General features: G+C 34.4%; 1 protein-coding gene across 2 annotated transcripts in view; it reads right to left on the bottom strand.

Annotated features, from left to right (window-relative positions):
- Positions 1-21,566, bottom strand: part of LOC121410166 (muskelin-like) — a 41,919-nt gene that overhangs the window by 13,819 nt on the left and 6,534 nt on the right. For both annotated transcript variants that reach the window (XM_041602069.1, XM_041602068.1), the window contains exons 2-6: positions 5,893-5,962; positions 5,573-5,715; positions 3,353-3,441; positions 2,872-2,981; positions 2,269-2,406 (exon numbers count right to left, since the gene is read on the bottom strand). In XM_041602069.1, coding sequence (XP_041458003.1) covers positions 2,269-2,406; positions 2,872-2,981; positions 3,353-3,441; positions 5,573-5,715; positions 5,893-5,962 — 550 coding nt within the window. The remainder of the gene's footprint in view (positions 1-2,268; positions 2,407-2,871; positions 2,982-3,352; positions 3,442-5,572; positions 5,716-5,892; positions 5,963-21,566) is intronic.

Genomic DNA, 21,566 nt, shown 5'->3' with positions numbered 1-21,566 from the left:
GTAAAGGTTCTTCCTATGTAATTACAGATAAAATGTGTACATCATTAACTATACAGGCGTATAAATATATCATTACTCCTATTTTTGTATACACATACAGACATAAACAAAAATATATGGAAATTCTACGGAAGTACTTGTGTAACTTATTGCACATGTCTTATATACATGTTATTTTACCATATTAGGCCCCTATATGCATCATAGGAAAGGAGAAGGGTGGGGATTTGTTGGGGGTGGGAGGAGATGGGGTGGTTTAAGGGTTTATGTGTGGATGTTTGTGTAGTAGGAATATATGAAAACGAGAATACACATAGAAAATTGAAATACATGCTAAACACAATACACCGTTTATATACGCATTGACAAATAATCACAAAATTGATGAGTGAATTGCATGCGCACAAAATATGGAGATCAATTAGGCTTGGGACTTGAATAATTAGAAATTGACATGACTGTCCTTACCATTCTCCTTTCAAGGTAACTTGCAAATATTGTTTTCACTTTCCTTTAAACATCTTTAGCTAAAAAAGTCATTTCCTTTAATTATAATTAATTAAGTTTTATTCATGATACACAAATATTGTTTTCTTTTGTTTCCATTGCATGCTTGTTTAGATTGTGTTTCTGTCGCATGACAACTTTATTTTCGTTTATATACTTTTGTGTCCCTCAAAGCCCTGAGGAAGACCGGTTACACTGTTGATAGCTTCACACTTAAATACATATATACATATATATAAATATATATATATATATATATATAAATAAATGTGTGAAGTTATACATGTACAACAGCTTTGGCAACTCTTTTATTTAAATATTGTAAAGAAATGGATGAAGAGAACGGTAGACATAGCTTAAATCAAGGTTCCCCAGAGCTATCTAACCTTTGGAAAAATTGGTGATGGGCAATTCCACAGGTTGGTCCAAATCATGTAACGTGAGTAACCGACACATTCCAAAGATTTGCCAGGAGCATAATAGAATTTCCCAAGTTTTGTTTTTATACAAAGAATAGTCAGACTGTGTACTTTGTTGTGATAAGGAGATGTTTAGTTCCTATCAATAATAATGGAGTTACAGCTCCAAGTATGAGTCAAGGTGTCTCCAAATGTAACGTGAGTAACCGTGGAATAGCCCTGATGCCGAAAAAATGTATATATACATATAAAGAAATGGATGAAGAGAACAATGGTAGGCGTAGCTTAAATCAAGGTTCCCCAGAGCTATCTACCCTTTGGAAAAATTGGTGATGCCGAAAAAATGTCTCTGCCGGGAATCGAACCCGGGCCCCCAGCTTTGAACGCCGGTGCCTTAACCACTAGACCACAGATACGGTTAGTAGCTAGGGCGAGCCCGATCCGATTGACCGTCAGATAGACAGATTTTCGACACTATACCAATTATATATTCCTTTGTCTGGTGAAGGTGAGTTTTGAACAATGACAAGCCGCCATGCCTCAGCTAGATCAAAGCTATTGCTTCGATACAGTACACATATGGGAGAAGAAATACAAATGTGTAAAGTTATACATGTACAACCGCTTTTGGCAACTCTTTTTTTAGTTAAATATTGTAAAGAAATGTTGTACATGTATAACTTTACACATTTGTATTTCTTCTCCCAAATGTGTACTGTATCGAAGCAATAGCTTTGATCCAGCTGAGGCATGGCGGCTTGTCATTGTTCAAAACTCACCTTCACCCGACAAAGGAATATATAATTGGTATAGTGTCGAAAATCTGTCTTTCTGACGGTCAATCGGATCGGGCTCGCCCTAGCTACTAACCGTCTCTGTGGTCTAGTGGTTAAGGCACCGGCGTTCAAAGCTGGGGGCCCTGGTTCGATTCCCGGCAGAGACATTTTTTCGGCATCACCAATTTTTCCAAAGGGTAGATAGCTCTGGGGAACCTTGATTTAAGCTACGCCTACCATTGTTCTCTTCATCCATTTCTTTACAATATTTAAATAAAAAAAGTTGCCAAAAGCGGTTGTACATGTATAACTTTACACACATATATATATACATAAATAAGTGTGACTTTGGAAAAAGAGAGAGGCTGCAAGACGTAGCAATATATATATAAATACACACACACACACACATACATGAACATATATATATATATACACACACACACACACACACACAGCACATACTCAAAAGATGAAATTATTCTCAGCTTCATTCTAATGCTTGAAATAAATGACAGACTTGTAGTACATTTCACATAATACATGGATTGATGTTGATCACTCACCAGCTTGCTATGCAACTCTGTCAGCAATGGATGCTCTAAGTTGACCTTCGACCTCTTCTGTAAACTCTGGAAGGCTTCGTGGTAGTTGTTCTGACGGAAGTGCTTTAGGCACAATCTGATAGCTTGGCTTTCTCGATACTACAGGTGAAAAAGAGAATAAACATAAAGGTAAAAAAATCTTTTTCAGTGTTCAGGCTGACTCATCCTAACAAGCTTAAAAATAAAATATTCTATTACATTATTCAATCAACAACAAAAGAAGAAAAAACAAAGATTCACCAATATTTGTAAATAAATAATACAAAAACTCAACCAACAAATACATGTCAATTAAATGAAACAATTATTTTTCACTCTTTCACCTATCAATCTTAAATAAAACCTTTTAAATCAACTAGCAAGAAGTAAGTACCAAGTACATTCACTATAAAAATAGATAATATTACATAGTATTATACTAAATGAAGAGCAAATAAATTGAAATTAACACTTCACAGATTGAAAACTGAAATGAATGATCTCATTATCATGATGCTGTAAATATGGGCAATTGTTTTGATTAATCTGCACTATTAGGAAAGTTATTAGAAAAATTGTACTAACCTCATTATACATAAGAAGGCATGGTTGTACAATATCTGGATCATCTATTCCTCTTAATTCTATGTACCAGATGCTGTAACTAAAGCAAGGTCCCCATGATTGCAGAGGCACTGATCAAACACAATAGAGAGGAATAATAAATCAGATTTAGATATTTAATAGGATACCAATTAAAATCTATAGAATGAAAAAAAAATGAAATTGGTACTATCATCTTTCATCAATATGTTAACAAATTTTCAAACTTCAAAAGAATTCAAAAAGTGTAACCAACTTATTTGATAATCTATATTCAAAGCTACTTTTGGTTCTTTTTATTTTTTACGTTTACATGTACCTATTTCTCCCCCCCCTCTCTCTCTAAATAAGATTTGCTCATGATCTGTTCACAATTAATCATAATTTTTCCACAATTCCATATGAAACTGTCATTCAAAAGAATTATAAATTCTAAAATAAATTATCACTGTTGTCAACTTACCAATCTTGATATAACGACAAGGCACTGGATTTCCATTCACAACATACTTGAGTGAAAAACTCTCCTTCACATTATCATTCTTGAGGCCACTAGAATAAAAAATGGAAATAGATCAATATAACACTTTCTAAACAATAAAGCAAAGTTAGTTCTGCCTAATAGGACCATTGACATAAAAACATTACATTTTTATTAAATATTTCAATCGTCAAAAATATTGCTGTCAACAATCTGATCAATGTACAATACAGATTTTATACATGTAGAGTTGTTTTATAAAGTTATTTAATCATGGACCTACAAAGAGATGCGATGACAAATGAGAGCCTTCCTTTGACACAATGACAGTCACCGCCTTCTGATAATGTAAATCTTAATGAGAACATGTCTACATGTACAGGTGTTTTGAATACATTGACCACAAGGTGTTTCTGATCATTTAAAAAGGAACAGATTTCCTTGTCTTGATTTTTGTTTTTAGATGTTGATTGTTCTCTATTAATATATATGCCTTTCAATCAACAAGCTTCAGATTTAGAGCATCAAACTTTAGAACCAGGCAATTTTTGTGTTATTATAGATTCACAAACTTCTGCACACACATAATAACATCAGTAACATTGAGAGATGCCTAATCTGTACTTCCCGTGTATCTCTGGTATATTTAGAGGAAACTTGGGGAAAAAAGTCTAGTGCCTATTCACAAAAAACACCATTCCATGTTGATTGACCCTAAATGACATTTGACCTTGATCAAGTGACCTACATGTAAGACTTGTGCAAGATGATCAGTGATACTTGATTACCAGTACCAGTATGTCCATATTTCATGAACTACATGGATATCCATAAAATTTCAAGTAATGATGGCCAAAGTTCATTGACCTTGGTTATGACATGTGACCTCATAATCATACAGGATATTCACTGATACCTGATTACACTTATGTTGAAGTTTCATGAACTTCTATCCATATACTCTCAAAGTTATGACATTTCATAAAAAAAGTAACCTCAGTTAAGATTTTGTTTTGATTCACCGAACATAATCTACGTTCATTGACTTTAAATGACCTTTGACCTTGGTCATGGGACCTAAAATGTGCATGAGATGTTCAGTGATACTTGGTTACTCTACTGTCCTAGTTTCAATTAACTAGATCCATAAACTTCCAAAGTTATGATGGAAATTCAATACCCCTAACATGGCCAAAGTTCATTGACCCTAAATGACCTTTGACCTTGGTCATGTGACCTGCAACTCGCAAGGGATGCTCAGTGATACCTGAGTACTCTCCTGTCCAAGTTTCATTAACTAGATCCATGAACATTCACCTTTGACCATGGTCATGTGACCTGAAACTCATGCAGGATGTTCAGTAATACTTGATTACCCTCATGCCAAAGCTTCATGAACTAGGTCCATACATATTATTTCTAAGTTATGATGACATTTCAAAAACTTAACCCAAGGGTAAGATTTTGATGTTGATTCTCCCAACATGGTCTACGTTCATTGACCCTAAAAGACCTTTGACCTTGGTCATGTGATCAAGTAACACTTGATTACCCTAAAATTCAAGTTTCATGAACTAGGTCTATATATGATGTAAAGATTTCAAGGTTGACAATGCCGTCTTCGCTGGAAAAGCGGTGCCCATACATGAAGCCTAGCTCTGCTATGAAGGCAAGACAAAAATGGGATTATAATAAATAAATCAATCATAATACAGCCTCTCACTTGAAACATGTCTACACTTTCCTAAATAAAACACATGGAACTAGGGAAGATTACTAATTGTAAAACAGTATTGTGCACATTAATAATTTTCCAGGATTTAAGTGATTTAAAATCTTCTGACATGCAGTTTGTGCAATATTAATGTTGACTCACAGACTGCTTCTTTCAATCTGTGGCCTGATTGACAGCAACCATCATTTGATCAGACCAGACAAATATGAACCGAATGTTATACAGGTAATAATTAACAGTCACATGGTAGTGATTTTTTTTAAATAACCAAAGAATTCCATGTAGGTCCATGGTTAAGCTCATTTTGGGCCTATATTTTTTGACATTTTTTTAGGAAGAGGCCAATTATCTACAAAGTAGGGCACATGACAACACAAATTTATGCAAATAAATTGTAAGGGCATCAAGGTAAATGGTCTTTGATTAATTCAAGTCCTTTTATAGTTAGTAACAAAAAGGGTCTTTACCCCGATGTGAGTTCAACCATGTGGTCTACTGTCAGTCCTCCATAGATGATAAACTTTTTCACATTGCACACATGTGGCTTCTCATACTTTCCAAAAGTGATACTATCCATCAAGCAACAAGACTCCAGCTTGAGAATGATGTACTGCTCACCATTACATGCAAAACAAACAGAAGGTGTATAAGATTATTCATTCAGAGAAAATAAGAAGGCATAAACTGCAATGATATACATCCCCTCCCCCCACAAAAATAAATTTCAGAATAAAATGGAAACATGATCTCAATAAATTGAAATTTCATGAAAGATAAATTCACCTACCTGGGGTGTACAGTTATTATCTGATGACCATCTTGAAGACTGATCCTTAGAGTTATCTTGGAGTATATTCCTATAATAAAAATACAAAATTACAAATCACACAAAGTTGAAAATGTGAATTCCTGCAGCATAATAGGCAGATAGCTGAATGAACTTCCAGACAACTCAAATAAGTGTTCAAAATCTGAATTTGAAAGTTCAATGTCAAAACATCCACACATATAACAACTGGTCTGTGACTTACGGGAAGGGGTCCTAAAACAACGCACTAATGATTGAATTCATATTTTTGAAGTGTACAGTCTGATGTTTGGGACTGTGATTGAAAATCAAGATTTCTACAGAGACTGCAATAATCAAATATTGCAAAAGTGTAGAGAAAACAAGAGGAATGCCACTGGCAGTCATGCCTGCATTAAAACAGCAGTGTTTGACTTTAATTGCACAACTGCTTTCCATGCAAAAGCCAAGATGGTGTATATGGTAATGCAAATATTTCCCAGAGGATCCTAACACACTTTTCATAGTAGGGGAGATCGGGGTTAGTTGGAATGCGGGATAAGTTGGAACATTGTAAGTTTCTTTGATGCCTGTAAAATAAATTTATGCAATACTGCCCTCAATTTATTGCTATTAATAATACAACACTGTTGTATCATTAATAGCAATAAATTGAGAAGGGGTTGAGCATTTCTGGCCCGTTCCCCTTTTGAGATTCATAGTCAATATTTTGGATGTAAATATCTCGTTCATACAAAGTAATGTGCCCCCCCCCCTTCCCTTATGAGAATCACAGCAATACTTGTATTGGGGATACATGTATTTTGTTCATATTCTTTTCTCTTTTGGGGCTTTTTTTTTTGCTTCTCAAATTTTACGGGGGAACAATAAGACTTCCTACTTATCATTTTTAGTGACAAACTTTTTATCGGTGGGGGGTTAGGGTCTTGCCAAGTATAATGAGGGACAAAATAAATTTTTTTAGTGACAACTTTTATTTATATAGGTCAAATTTTACGCGAGACAAAATGACCTTCAATCATTATTAGCAATTTCCTCCACGGCGTGGTGTAGTGGTTCTGACTCTCGCCTTGTAAACAGAGGGTCGTGTGTTCGAATCCCACCACGGTGGTCTGGCGTCCTTGGGCAAGGCGTTAATCCACACTTTGCCACTCTCGACCCAGGTGCTAAATGGGTACCCGGTAGGATGTGAAAGTCATTGTAGCTTGTCCAGTACTGTGTGCGCCTCACCGGCGACTGACTGGAATACTCCCCAGGGAGTGGAGGATGTGCACACGTTGTGTGCGGGAATGACTGATTGAATACGATGACCATGGTAATAATATATCTGTAAAGCGCTTAGACACGTCGTTCCGATGTAAAGCGCTGTATAAAAAAGCGGATTATCATTATTAATTTTTAACCGTTTTTCATTTTTTTGGGAGGGGAGGGGCTTGCCAAATTTTACATGGGACAAAATGACCTTCATTTATTAGTGACAATTTTTTTTTTACTTGACGAAATTCACAAGAAACAAAACGGCCTTCGATCATTTTCAGTAAACACTGTTGGGGTGCTTGCCAAATATTACAGACAAAATGAACTTCATTTTTAGTGACCATCTTTTTTTTTGCTTGTCAATCTTACGCGGGAAAAAATGACCATTTTTTTTGTGATAACCTTTTTTGGGGGTTGGTAAATTTTACTTAGAAAATCGTGGATGTGCTCATAGAATCATAATGAAGATTAAGATCATGAGCATAGTTTACATCTCAGAGGCGTAAACAGGCGGGGGCAGACTGGCCATCCCCCTAGTGGATTTCACCAGGGACAAAAAAAACAGGATAAGAGAAAAGGATGGAAGAAAGACAGTAAGACAGAAAGAAAGAAAGCCACCTGACTACCCTTAGTGCTAATACATTAGTATGAGAAAGGGAAATTATAAGAAATTGAAATGGCAAGGGAAAAATGGCGGGAAATGGAAAGGGGCAAACAGATGCCAGAAAGGAAGAGAGAAGGGAATGGGTCAAAAGCTACTGGAAAATAAACTCATAACAGACATGAAAAGGATTTGATAACAAAATGGGGTTTCCGATAATTCAAAATAAAGAACGAGAAGAAAGATGAATTGCATGTGTAGAAATGTTTATTACTATAAGGCAGCTAAATTTTATGCTAATTAGCGGTAGCAACCAGGAAAATTAGGTCCTTATACGGCCAAGGGCCTGGGGGAGTGGGGCTACTCAGATAATAACATAATAGGCCCTACCTATATGTGCCACACCGAATTCGAAAATAGGCCCAGGGGTCTGGAATTAAATCTTGGTCGATCTTGGATCAATCATCAACGATTGCTATTTAAACTAAAAATGCCCTGGAACTGACACATGATAAAAATGAGGGTCTCTGGAACTCACATCGTACCATATGGTAGCGGCAATGGTAGCGCACTGGGACAAGAAACCAGGTATTTGAGGGTCTCTGGGACTACTTGATTAAATTTTCATCTAAAAATTATTTTCTGGCTCGCTTCGCTCTCTGGCGACTTTTTACAACTTTTTTCATATCTATTTCACCCGTCTCTTAGGATTAAATTGGATGAATTAATATCCAGAGATCCGAAAGCTAAAAGTACCAGCATACATGTAGCACAAGGTTAACAAGGGTTTGGCCCATGGCGCCAAAATGTTCCAGGAGGAAAGGAAAAAATGTAAGACCACAGTCAAAATCTATCTCAAAGTTAGATTCTCATGATGAAAGTCTTTTTCTCACTCGCTTTGCTCACTCGGGACTTACATTACGTAACTTTTATTTTCCACACACAATAGTGCTGTGCCCGTTATGGTGGAGTGACCTTAATTCGTGCGTTAACTAATTTTGCAAATGGGCTAACACCTCAATATCTAATTAATATTTTGAAAAACTGATATCACCAACAGAAAGAGTGACTTAACATTACCCAGTATAGTATATTACCCAGTATAGTAATTTTATTGAAGGTAAGAGTCTCTACTAATTAAAATATTGGGAAAAAATCAGCAAATTTTGTTAACTTTTGCGTCCGCTCCGAGAAAATCAGACCTTCTCGACAAGCATCAAGATTTGCCAGTTTACAAGAGTAAGTCTCCAAATAAGTAAGTAAAATGTGATACCAACCAAATTTATGACATTTTAACCTCCATCTGATACAATTATGTTACCTTTGTCTGCTTGATTTCTTTTCTAAAGCCTTGCAAAACGATCATGCGCAAATTAAGGTCACACTTTTTCAGCCGATCGCGCACTAGTTGATCGCCATGGAATTTTGAGATGGCGATACCAGGGAAACCCTTAACCCAGCGTTCTCGCCAGTGTATAATACGCATGGTGCAAACACCATGCGTGCGGAAATGGAGACCAAGTGGAACCATGCGTAAAATTTCAGCGACATGCGTGGAAAAATTGAAATGGAAATATTCAGGAAAAAAAATACACTCCATGAACTCATCTTAGTGATATCAACTTCATTTATCGGGTTGCGCCGAAGTCCCACCAACTTAAGACCACTTACAGGCCTACTACGGCTAGGAAAGTGGCAAGGCGCCCAGCTAGCTCGCGGCTGCTATTGCGGGCATATGACGGCACGGTAAGGTCGTTCCGTTGCCTATTCCCCCGTCTGCCCCGCACATCACACCGGCTATGCTCCATGACCTACCGGTAGCTGCGCTTACTGATATGATGGGAGTGGAACTTGGAATAAATGCATTGTATATACAAGGAACATGTACTTGTACTGTGTTTGTCATTTATCCCGCCCTCTATACACACAATGAACGAATAGCAAAGGAGTTGTACTGTGTTTGTCATTTTATCCCCCTCTCTGCACACAATGAACGAATAGCAAAGGAGTTTGAGAACTGTGCGTGACCGCTATAGTGCATGGATGTTAGGCCTGGGACGATTGTCATTTTTACCATTCAATTATTTCCTGAAAAAATAATCGAATGATTCGATTGTTCGTCGGGAATCAGGGGTGGTATTCTGAAAACGTTCTTATCTTTGTTCTTATCTCAATGAGATAAGAAGACGCTAAAATCATTGCAAATCGGTATTCTGAAAATCTTCTTAACGCGTTCTTATCTCTGTAAGGACTGCCTCCTTCTTATCTTCAACACGCCCATTTTTAAGATATTACCAATCAAAATGCGCTTTATATTGACAGTTTAACCAATAGAAGCGTTCCTTATTTGTGAAGAGAATATCATGGGCGCTGCGCGTACACTGTTTCTGGCGCATTGCGCGAAATAGGCATTTTATACGCAATGACTGATTATTATTTCGAGACACGTGCACAAAATAAAGAAAGTAAAGAAAAAAGGGTAAAGAAAGCAGTTACGAATAAGAATAAAACAGGAAGAAAGAAAGTAAGTAGGTAGCAGAAATTAAAAAAATAAAAGGATCAAAGCAAAATACAAAGAATGAAACTGAAAGAAAAGGTAAACGAAAGAAAGCAAGCAAAAAGAATTAAAAGAAAAAAAAATCAAAAGAAATAAAAAAGGAGGAATGAATGGAATGATAATCAATGATAAAAAGAGGAATAAAAAATTGAAGGAAAAATAAAGAAGGAAAAGGAAAGAAACTTAAAGGAAAAAAAACGAAAAAGGACAAATTAAAAAGATTAAAAAGGATAAAATGAAGGAATAAAGAACAAAAAAAAGTTAGAAAAAACGAATGAAAGCCAAGTTTTAAAAAAGAAGGAACAAAAATATTTAAAAAGTGAAGGAAGAGAGAAAAGGGGAAAAAGAAACAAAGAAATAAAGAGATAAAGAGGGAGAAGATAAAAGATGAAAGCAAAATTAAAGCAAAATTGAAAACTAAATACAGATAAAAAGAAAGGTAAATTCAAAGAAGGAAAGAAACAGAAGGGGAAAATAAAAAGGCAGGAAAATGAAGAATGAATGAAAAGAAACGAAGAAAGATTAATGGAAAAAATAAAGAAAAAGATTTTTAGAAATTAATAGAAGAAAGAGTAAATAAAGAACGAACGAAATGAGAATGAGCAAAAAAATAAATTAGAATAAAGAAGAAAGTAGTCAGAAAGAAGGCACACATTTAGTGTCATAAAGCAGAAATAAAAAGAATGAAAGAAAGAGCAAATGAACGAGCGCAAAAAAGAAAAAAAAAGAACCCCAAAAACAAAATGAAATAAATTATAAGAGAAAGAAAACAGACAAAAAATAATGAAGGGAAAAAAATTGAAAATTAAGGGAAGGAGGAAAGAAAGAAAAAAAAGGAACACAATAAAAAACAACAAATATAAAGAAGAAAGAATGAATGAAAGATAAAAAAAGAATGAAGAAATAAAAAAAGATTTAAAAAATACATAAAGTGAAGGATGAAAGGAAAAGAAAAACAGAAAGAAAGAGAAAAAAGGGAAAGAAAATAAAAACTTAATAAAGAAAAAGGGAAAAAATCGTAAAGGGAAAATAAAAAAAAAGGAAGGACCCCTCCCAATCATGGGATTGATGCTGCTGTGTAGGCCCATCCTCCCGTTTTTCATTTATCAATTCACATGTATCATTTTATATGTATTGTTATTTGTTTTTAACGGAAATATATTCAATAAAAAAGAAAAGAAAAAGAAAGAATAGATAAAATAACGCAAAAGAAAACTAAGGAAGAAGTTAAAAGATTCAAAAGAATAAAACAAAATGAAGAATGAAAGAAAGGAAAAAAAGACAAATAGAAAGAAAGGAAGAAAAAGCGAAAATAAATAAATGAAATAAAGAAAGAAAGAAAAAAAAGAAAAAAAAAGGATAGAAAAAAGAGACAGGCAAAATAAAGGGTGAATGAAAGAAAGGGTGGGAGGAATACTTGTTACTACCAGTGGCTATCCATTTTTAGCAAGAAAGAACGCGGACATCGTGAGATGTGATAACCCTCTAGCTATCTTAAATATTATCTTAAATATCGTGAAAGATAAGAAAGAAAAAAGATAAGAACGTTTTCAGAATACCACTTATCTTCATTTTGTTCTTATCTTTTAGCGCGCTTTTGTATCATATGCGCGAATTATAAATTTACGCGCTCTGCATTGGATGGAAAGCAAGATAAGAACAAAGATAAGAACAAAAGATAAGAACGTTTTCAGAATACCAATTTGAGAACGTGACGTAGATAAGAACAAAATTAAGATAAGAACGTTTTCAGAATACCGCCCCAGGTCTTTTAAGTCACAATAGTTGACCTACTTTATGGTGAAATCTCCATCAAATTAAGTCACATGTTTAGAATAAATGAAAGTAGGACCCTTTTCCCCTTCTCCATGATATTTATATCAAAAGAAACTACATGAAATGAGATTAAAACTTTCAGTTTATTGTTCCAATGAAAATCCTTCCTAAATCCATGCTGGTACTCTGGTATTATGCATGCATCCCTCCAAGTGCCACACCCCTGCATATGAATGAATCAGCCCAGATCAGAGTCCAAAGTCCAAAGCCCAAAGATGTAAACAACTCATTCATGAACTATTCTTTGAGACTGACCCCATGCAGGTGGAGCATTTCTTGAACAATTTCATCCCTTGCCCACACCATGTCCCCGCCCCCACTTGTGGCACTGCCCACGATTCTACACATGTATTTCAAAAAAATATTTTGCAAAATATTTAATTTGAAATACCTTTTAAAATTGCGATTTTTTATCATTTGAACCTACATGTATAACTGGGTCTATTTTTGGAGACTAGTGGAGAAAGTACCGGTGACGGCGCATGTTGGAATGTAGTTTTCATTGTGTGAGGGGGATAGAAAAAAGGGTTGCATTATTGTATTGAAACATGAAAGGAATTCTCCGGCTCCCACCCTTATCTTTCTCTAGCTCTCCCTCACACACACACAGATGGGGGAGGGGTCAATTTATTTCTGAAGTCATGACCTCTCCTGATAAGGGAACCACTGCCTTCTTCTTTGTTTCCCCAAAAGTTTCATTGGCTATCCGAAGGTCCAATCAGCTCAAGTGAGCTTGGTTGTGTGTTTTCTTATTGTTTTGTGCACGCAGACAATGAACTCATTTTGTGTATCGAGGGCAAGGTTGGGTGGGATTTTAAAAAATTCGGAGCGCTTTCATGTTGGTGTGTAACTGTGAATGTAATACAATCATTGATTATTTTTGAAAAAATTATCTCGGTAACATAATTTTTAAACCTGTCTGTATGAAGTGTCATCATTGTTTTCTTGTCATTTTGTTATTATTACTTGGGTATTCGAGTTCTCCCAATGTCATAATCGGGATCTGCCGAACATTCGATTTGTGTAAATTTTGCTAATCGATTGGTGATTGGCGGCATGCCAATCGAACCATTCGATCAATCGATGTTTACTCCCAGGCCTCGCATTTATGTGCATTTGTGTGGGCTTAAAAATACGCCACAATGGGGCTTCCTTAGCGTCTCTATTTGAAGAAAAGGCCGTCGCTTCCGCGCTCCGCACCCACCCCCCGGGAGTGGCAGTACAAGTCCCCGACATGAGTGAATTTTTTTCTGGCGAGAACGCTGCATTAACCTACTTTATAATTCCGTCAAGCGAATTGGACTTTAGGATATTGCCTTCAATTTGGTTGAGGGCAGTTCCACGGTTACGGAGTGACATTCAGAACAACTTTTTTTGCAAACAAAGATATCACCCATATTTGAATAGTTATTTGCAAAGAAATGGTACCTGACAGTAGTTGCTGAAACCCACTTTTCAAAATAATAAAATTCATTATTTTTATCCACTGAATTAATGAGATATGAATATTCATAATCATGGTTACGGAGTGACGCAAAATGGACATGCATATTTGAGGAGAAAACATACTGCTCAAACTCTGTGAATTTTGAATTGCTATCATAATTTTGATTTATTGATTGGATTCTATGTTATTATAGCTTTAATATGCTGCATTACATTGAAATATTGGTTTAATATTTCATTATTTCAATTATTACTTAAAACGTAAACCCATACCCGGTTACAGAATGTCATGAGAAATATCCACTCACGGGCAAAATAAAATGAACTTATGTTTTACGATATTTGTTTTTCATTTGATGTAAAATGATGACCTTTAGATTATCCAAAAGAAAATTTCACAAAACAAGCAATAGTTTTCTGTTAAATTGAAATCTAAGTAAAAACCAATATATGTAGTCCCATGTATAGAATTTTTTGTGTAGTTCGGATTCTCCTATAAGGAGATGTGTAAGAAAAAAAAATTGTGGCTAATTATGCTCCCCTTTTATATTTATGAAATTCCATATAAGCTTTGATAGAAAAATTTGATCCAGATTTGAAATAGAGCCAATATATGAATTTTTAGAAAATGTCCACTTTTGCTTGGAATAGCCCTTTAATTTTGTCTGAGCTGTGAGAAATTTTCGATTGAAAATCAACTTCATGATGATTTCTAAAATGTGCGCAAATAATAATGGTCACCCCATCATATATACATGTACCCCTGTTATGCCCCTGCACAGACTCGTCTACATTGATTTCGATATACAATATACCCAGTCGTTGTGTGTCCGGACGATCAATTTTAGAAAGTCATTTGGAAAAATTTACAAGCAAAGTGACATCAATTTTTAATACAAAATATTAGGAAATATTATAGAGAACAAAATAGAAGATGATTTCATCCATTGAATTAATATTTTTAGTGTAATCCAAAGACAAAAAAGAAGAAGCGTCATTATAAAATTATAACAAAAAGAACGCCTTAAATAAAGACCAATAAGCTAGAGATTCTCGAGCATCATGTGATAACTTGCCCTGGATTTGCATGTACACCATCCTATTGCAACAACACTCACAGTCACAGGTGTTGCAAGAGTTGGCCAGAAAGAGGGGATGAAATCTTCATTATTTTCAAGAACCAGAGCAGAGCAGAGCTGAGCAGGAGTACCGATTTTACAGTAAAATTTGTAAATGAATATTAAATTAATAAGTTAGACCTAAATTTAGGCCATAAGTTAGACCTAAACTTAGGCCGTAATTTAGAGGGCTTGGCTGGAAATTATTTAAAGGCCAAACCCACACGCCACACCCGTTTGAGTCGCCTTTTTTAACACACAACTGACCTTCTAACGTAAAATGTTACCGTATAACCGCCAGAACTCGAACACCTTTTCAGTAAAGGTCGCATAAAATGTATTTACGGTGTTTCTGGCTTACATTCTTGGGCTTGCGATGTAGCCGAAATTCTAAGCTTTCCGTAGGTGCCGTTCGATTGGGATTTTCTCGGGAAAGTTTCGGGGAGCGCGACGATCGCCAAAGGCTTCGAGCCTGCCAGAATTCGTACACTACATGTCCGAATTCGAACACCAGCTGGCGCAATACAATTTGCCTGTTGATTATCCTGCGATCATTATCCCCCTCGCTCTGTGATAATTAAATGATTGGTTTGTTGTTAATTCACCTCTTTATCTATTTTCATGTAGTTATTTTTTTAATAAATAAAAAAATAAATTATTAATATTGTTATTGATTTATTATCACATTATTTTTATATTTATTGTCATTTTCATTATTGTCATTATTAAAATAATATTTACTATTATCAATGTTATAAATATCATCAACATCATTGGCATCTTCTTTCATATGGGCCTATATCATTTGTATTATTATTACTTATTTGAACTCACTTATCACATTGGTATAATTTCTCTCTGCAGTATATGAACTTATTTCATGGAGTAATTCATGTGGGAAATATCCATTTTGGAGGATATAACCACAATGCATGTTTTCAGGGGTTTTTTTTTATTCACATCGAGATTTAAAGGTCAAGTCCACCTCAGAAAAATGTTGATTTGAATCAATAGAGAAAAATCAGACAAGCACAATGCTGAAAATTTCATCAAAATCGGATGTAAAATAAGAAAGTTATGACATTTCAAAGTTTCGCTTATTTTCAACAAAATAGTTATATGAACGAGCCAGTTACATCCAAATGAGAGAGTCGATGTCACTCACTCACTATTTCTTTTGTTTTTTATTGTTTGAATTATACAATATTTCAATTTTTACGAATTTGATGATTAGGACCTCCTTGCCTGAAGCACAAAATGTTAAAATAATGGAATCCCACGTGTTCAGGGAGGAATGAAACTTCATTTCACATGACAATGACGAGAAAATAAAAATATTTCATATAATAAAATACAAAAGAAATAGTGAGTGAGTGATGTCATCAACTCTCTCATTTGGATGTAACTGGCTCGTTCATATAACTATTTTGTTGAAAATAAGCGAAACTTTAAAATGCCATACAGTAACTTTCTTATTTTACATCCGATTTTGATGAAATTTTCAGTGTTATGCTTGTTGAATTTTTCTCTTTTTATTCAAATCAAGTTTTTGTTGGGGTGGACTTGTCCTTTAACATTATTGATTTATTGATTTTCATATATCACTTTTAATACCGGTACTTGATTTCCGTGTTTTATTGCAGGTTTCTTGGTTCATCCAAAGAAGTGCGAAATAGAAGTTTCCCACTTACCTTACCTTAGCACACTCTGCATGGGCACTCAATTCCGATTGCATAATAAAACATAACTTACTGATGATATATATATTAATCTTGCCTTATTATCGAAACTATTATCAGAAACTATACAGTAAATACGATAATAACTAAATAAAAAATAAGAAATACACGTAACAGAGATGCCAAGTTCGAAGACCAGCTATGCGTGAGATTTTCTGTGAATCTGAGTGAGATCACAGACATTGGCCCGTATTCTGAAGTCGGGTTTAACTTAAACTCAGGTTTAAAATTTTGGTTTAAGTATGGACAGCCAATTGTTACATAATCACTAACAGTAGAGATATCAAACTTCAGCTCATTCGGCTTTCAAATTATTCATAATTGTGGAGGAAGTATAAATAGATGATTGTCTTCACCATCGATGAATCAGGAAAGAGCAACGTAAACATAAGAAACATACAACTTAATAAAAAAAAATTGATACTTTTGGCCTCCCATACTTAAACCACAACTTTAAACCTGAGTTTAAGTTAAATCCGACTTCAGAATACGGGCCATTGTGTTTAATGTATATAGGGATAGGCTGTGATAGAACTTTGCGTGAGAGAGATTTGAGGGGATGAACAAGAGTCCAAAATGCTTGAGTCTCACGCATAATGTGCGAGACTTGGTAGCTCTGATGTAATAGTAAATTTTTTTAAATGAATAAATAAGTGCACAAAATTGAAAAGAACATTTAAAGGGCAATTCCATGAGATGGGTGCCATGGGGTGAAAAAATAAATTCATAATTTGGAACTTGTCACCCACCTAATTTTGTTCAGTATACTTCTGGGCATACGGAACAGCAATTTTTTTCCAAAAATTCCATCAAGAATTGCAAATATTGAAATTTGAACTCAACTTACAACTTTATTGAGAAAAAACAGTAAAATTTACCTAAAGAATTAATTTGAATTAAAAAATAATTAAAGAATGGTCAGCAGTTGTTTAGTTGATTTTTAGAATGTATGGAGCATTAGCTTTGAGTTGCCAAAGACACAAAAGTGTCTTCCAATCCCATGAGTGGGTAAAAAGCATGCCACCCCATCGCTTAAACCAATGTAACGTAACGAAAAAACTGAAAAAGTTTGATTTTTTAATATTCCCTTCCATTCAAAATGTGCCAATGGAAATTTTCTTCATACTCCTTGTACCTGATAAGAAAAATAAAGTAGGAGCTGTATACATGTCATGGTATTACAATGAATGAGGCCAAAAAAATGTAACGTGAGTAACGATGTAACGTGAGTAACGATGGTGTAACGTGAGTAACGACATAAAATTGTGATATTGATATGTTTTTCACAGGTTATGGTACAGTACCCTTTTACTGTATGACTATGGGGTAAAAACAAAGAGTTTGGTCCACTAATGACCTTTAATGACCCTTTTGAAGTGGTCATTAATGTCATTAAAGAGAAATTTGCCAGTTGTGGTAAAGATCACAAACTTAAAGTAGTTCAATCAGAATCAATTGAAATGACCAACCAAGTGTTTGTATATATTAAATACATAAAATGAATAAAAAAAAATAAATAAAAATGTGCCAAATGGCTCTTGAAGAAAATGTGTAATTGCTGAGAAATTAGCAAAATAAATTCCATCAAAAGTCAGGTATGTTTCCAAGCAATATTGATACACTGTCCCACATATGCTTTTCTGTGTTAGTGATCATGAGTGTTGTCAGTTTTTAGCTAAGATTTCATGATTTCACAAAGATAAGTTTATGTTATTTATCTAGATCTATGATAGAATGACAATCAACCTTGATTCTAAAGACTTTCCCATGAAATAATTGTTTGCTGCAACTACATACATGTACATTCTTTAGCCATTAACATAAACTGGATGTAGCTAATAATTGTTGCCCTTTCAAGTTTACAGTTCAGTTTTAAGCCTTTCTCAGACTTTTCATCAATAAAGATGAATAAATTTGTATCTTTGCTTATAGCTTATAGAGTCTGCATGATTTGCATATAGCCTAATATTCAAATACCAACACTAAACTTTGATGCATTGCTTTCATGTACTAAAAAAAAAGTTAGTTCATAAATTATTAAGCTGGCTAATAATTACAGATGGATAAAGCATAAAAAAATTACACTTCATTTTATTCTAGTTTGTTAAAGGTGGAAATTTCTGCTTTCACAATTTGCATTTTTTTGGAGGGGGAAGGGATATGTATGAGAATTTCTTAACCTTGTAATGCAATATTTAGATAGAATGTTTTGATCAGAGTTACTCTATTATCTGTTTTACACATAATTCTGCTCCCTTAATCTTTAAGCAAGCACATTGACTTAATCAGATAGGTTTGCTTGATATTGCTTACAGTACAATTAATTCATTCATGGGATTTCGTGAAAGGGAAACATAATAGAGTATACATGTCAGTTCATGTGTGAGGTTGGATCAGATTGCACATAAATGTGGTGTGGAGTCTAGGGGAATGTATTTTTAATACTCATTCTGCCAGTTATGTTGCTTCACGATTATTAAAATCTTCAAATGACTGACTAAATAAAATTCAAGTGTTTCCTGATTCAGGATTCAGAGAAACTTGAAAGGAATTTCATTTTAAGAGAATAGAATTAAAGGAGAATATTTTTCACTCCACATCACTTACAAAATTCATGTATTTTCACTAAAATTGACATTGTACGTGTATGTGTGGTAATTGTTGATAATAAGTCATATAAAATGGGCAATATAGTCATTCTTGAGAAAAGAGGTTAACAAAACTGTTCCATTTTATGCCTAAAATAATTCTAATAGTTAATTACATCTAAATATACACTTTCAAGCAAATATTCATGGTCAGGAGCATGGCAATGAGTTATGTTCAATATGTAACGTGAGTAACGCTAATTTTGGTAAATTTGTCAAAGATGTGAAATGTTTCAAAATTTCTGAGCATCTACATTTGTGAACCTCTATACCAGTTATAAAAATCATAAACCCACTACTTGTTATTCCACTCAGTATGAGGACACTTTTTGAACAAAGTCATGTTCTTGATTTATGTGGTCCAAAAATGTAACGTGAGTAACAAGAATTTGCTTGCCTATATTTTCTGGATAGAATTGTCAAACTAAATTATGATAATATACCAAGGTGTATTAAGTTATCATAAACCTTGTGCAGAAAAGAGAGATTGTCAAACCCCACAGTAAGCAAAATATGGCAATTACAATATGTTAAGGTGCCTAAATTGTGTAACGTGAGTAACGTGGAATTGCCCATAAGCAATTTTTATTTGTTTTTATCAACTGAAATAAATAAATAAATAAAGATAAAAATGAATAAATGAATTATGGATTAAGGAAATCATAAAAATATTCATAACTATCAATTTTAATTGGTTTCATCAACTTGAATAAAGTGTTTATGTGCATTAATGCATTAATCATAATATAATAACACAAAGACATTTATCATGTCTCAAAATGAGATTTAAAAATTGTTTTAAGTGATCATTGACTGCAGAGATGCCAAGTTCAAAGACCAGCTATGCTAGAGATTTTCTGTGAATCTGGGCGAGATCAGTCACAGACATTGTGTACAATGTATATGGGGATAGGCTGTGATAGTTGCGTTAGACAGAGATTTGAGTGGATGAACAAGAGTCCAAAATGCTCGAGTCTCACGCATAATGTGCGAGACTTGGTAGCTCTGATGTTATATTAAATTTTTAAAAAATAAATAAATAAATGTAAGTGCACAAAATTGAAAAAAAGCAATTTTTATTTGTTTTTATCAACTTAAATAAAGATAAAAATGAATAAATGAATTATGAATTTAAAAAATCATAAAAATATTCATAACTAGCACTTTTAATTGGTTTCATCAACTTGAATAAAGTGTTTACATGTATGTGCATTAATGCATTAATCATAATATAATAACACAAAGACATTTACAGAGCTACCAAGTCTCATGCATTATGCGTGAGACTCAAGCATTTTGGACTCTTGTTCATCCCCTCAAATCTCTGTCTCATGCAACTATCACAGCCTATCCCCATACATTGTACACAATGTCTGTGATCTCACTCAGATTCACAGAAAATCTTACGCATAGCTGGTCTTTGAACTTGGCATCTCTGCATTTATCATGTCCCAAAATGAGATTAAAAAATTGTTTTAAGTGATCATTGACTGAGACTGTCAATCATTTTTTCAAAGAAAGATGAGACAACCAAATAAAAGTAATTGTTATATCAGCATGCAGGGAATAATTTTACTTTACATATTCGAATAGCATTTTCCCGTTTCGGTCATAATTTAGCTTACAAATAGGATATGTATGGCAGTGAGTCAAAAATTCGCGCGTGTCCGTACTTCGCGGACGGCCATTATCTAAAAAACTAGCCAATATCCTTCAAATCTGACATCATCAATGTGAAAAGCGACCTAAGATTACCCATTAGTGAAAATTTCTTTAGGACGAGTTCAGTATTCATGAAAATATTGGCAAAAGATCGGCAAATTTGTCACCGCTAGCGCCCGTATTCAAGAAATCTACAAGCATCATGATATCACCATTTTGCAAGCAGAAATCATCAAAAATGTGAGTTGAATGTGGTACTAACCGATTCCATAGCATTTTGCCATCAATCTGATATAAATATTTTACTTTTTGAGCTTGAGTTTTTGTTTGAATCTCCACAAAAGCTTTGGTGCGTGAAGTTAGGTCACACTTTTTCTGAACAGTTTTCCAGCACAGCCCGCATTCGCCGATTGGAATAGAATTTTGAGATCGCGATAACGGCGAAACCCCTTGACCTACTTTACATTTTCGTCCATGATTTTATAGTTTACGATCTTGCTGTCAGTGTTGTAACTATTTCTTGAATTGGTTTTGTATAAATTATATTTTGTGAAAAAAATTAAGCCTGATGAATATTTTTGAAAAGTGCGCAAAGTTTGGACACCCCATCATACAGTCTTTTATGTAAAAATATGCTAAACGAAAGAATTTATGCGTAGCAGTCTTTAAAAAGTGTGGAGCGAATTGCGATGCTATACCAGGAAAATTATTCCGTCATGCATCGTTTCAGTAGACACTTTTTTTCCTTGATCACTGCAGCCCTTATTTTTATTCTTGATCCATTCTGTA

This window comes from Lytechinus variegatus, chromosome 3 (assembly GCF_018143015.1).
Source record: "Lytechinus variegatus isolate NC3 chromosome 3, Lvar_3.0, whole genome shotgun sequence".
Classification (NCBI taxonomy): Eukaryota; Metazoa; Echinodermata; class Echinoidea; order Temnopleuroida; family Toxopneustidae; genus Lytechinus; species Lytechinus variegatus.
Note: the sequence above shows the minus strand (reverse complement) of the source record. Positions and strands in the feature narration are given on the sequence as shown.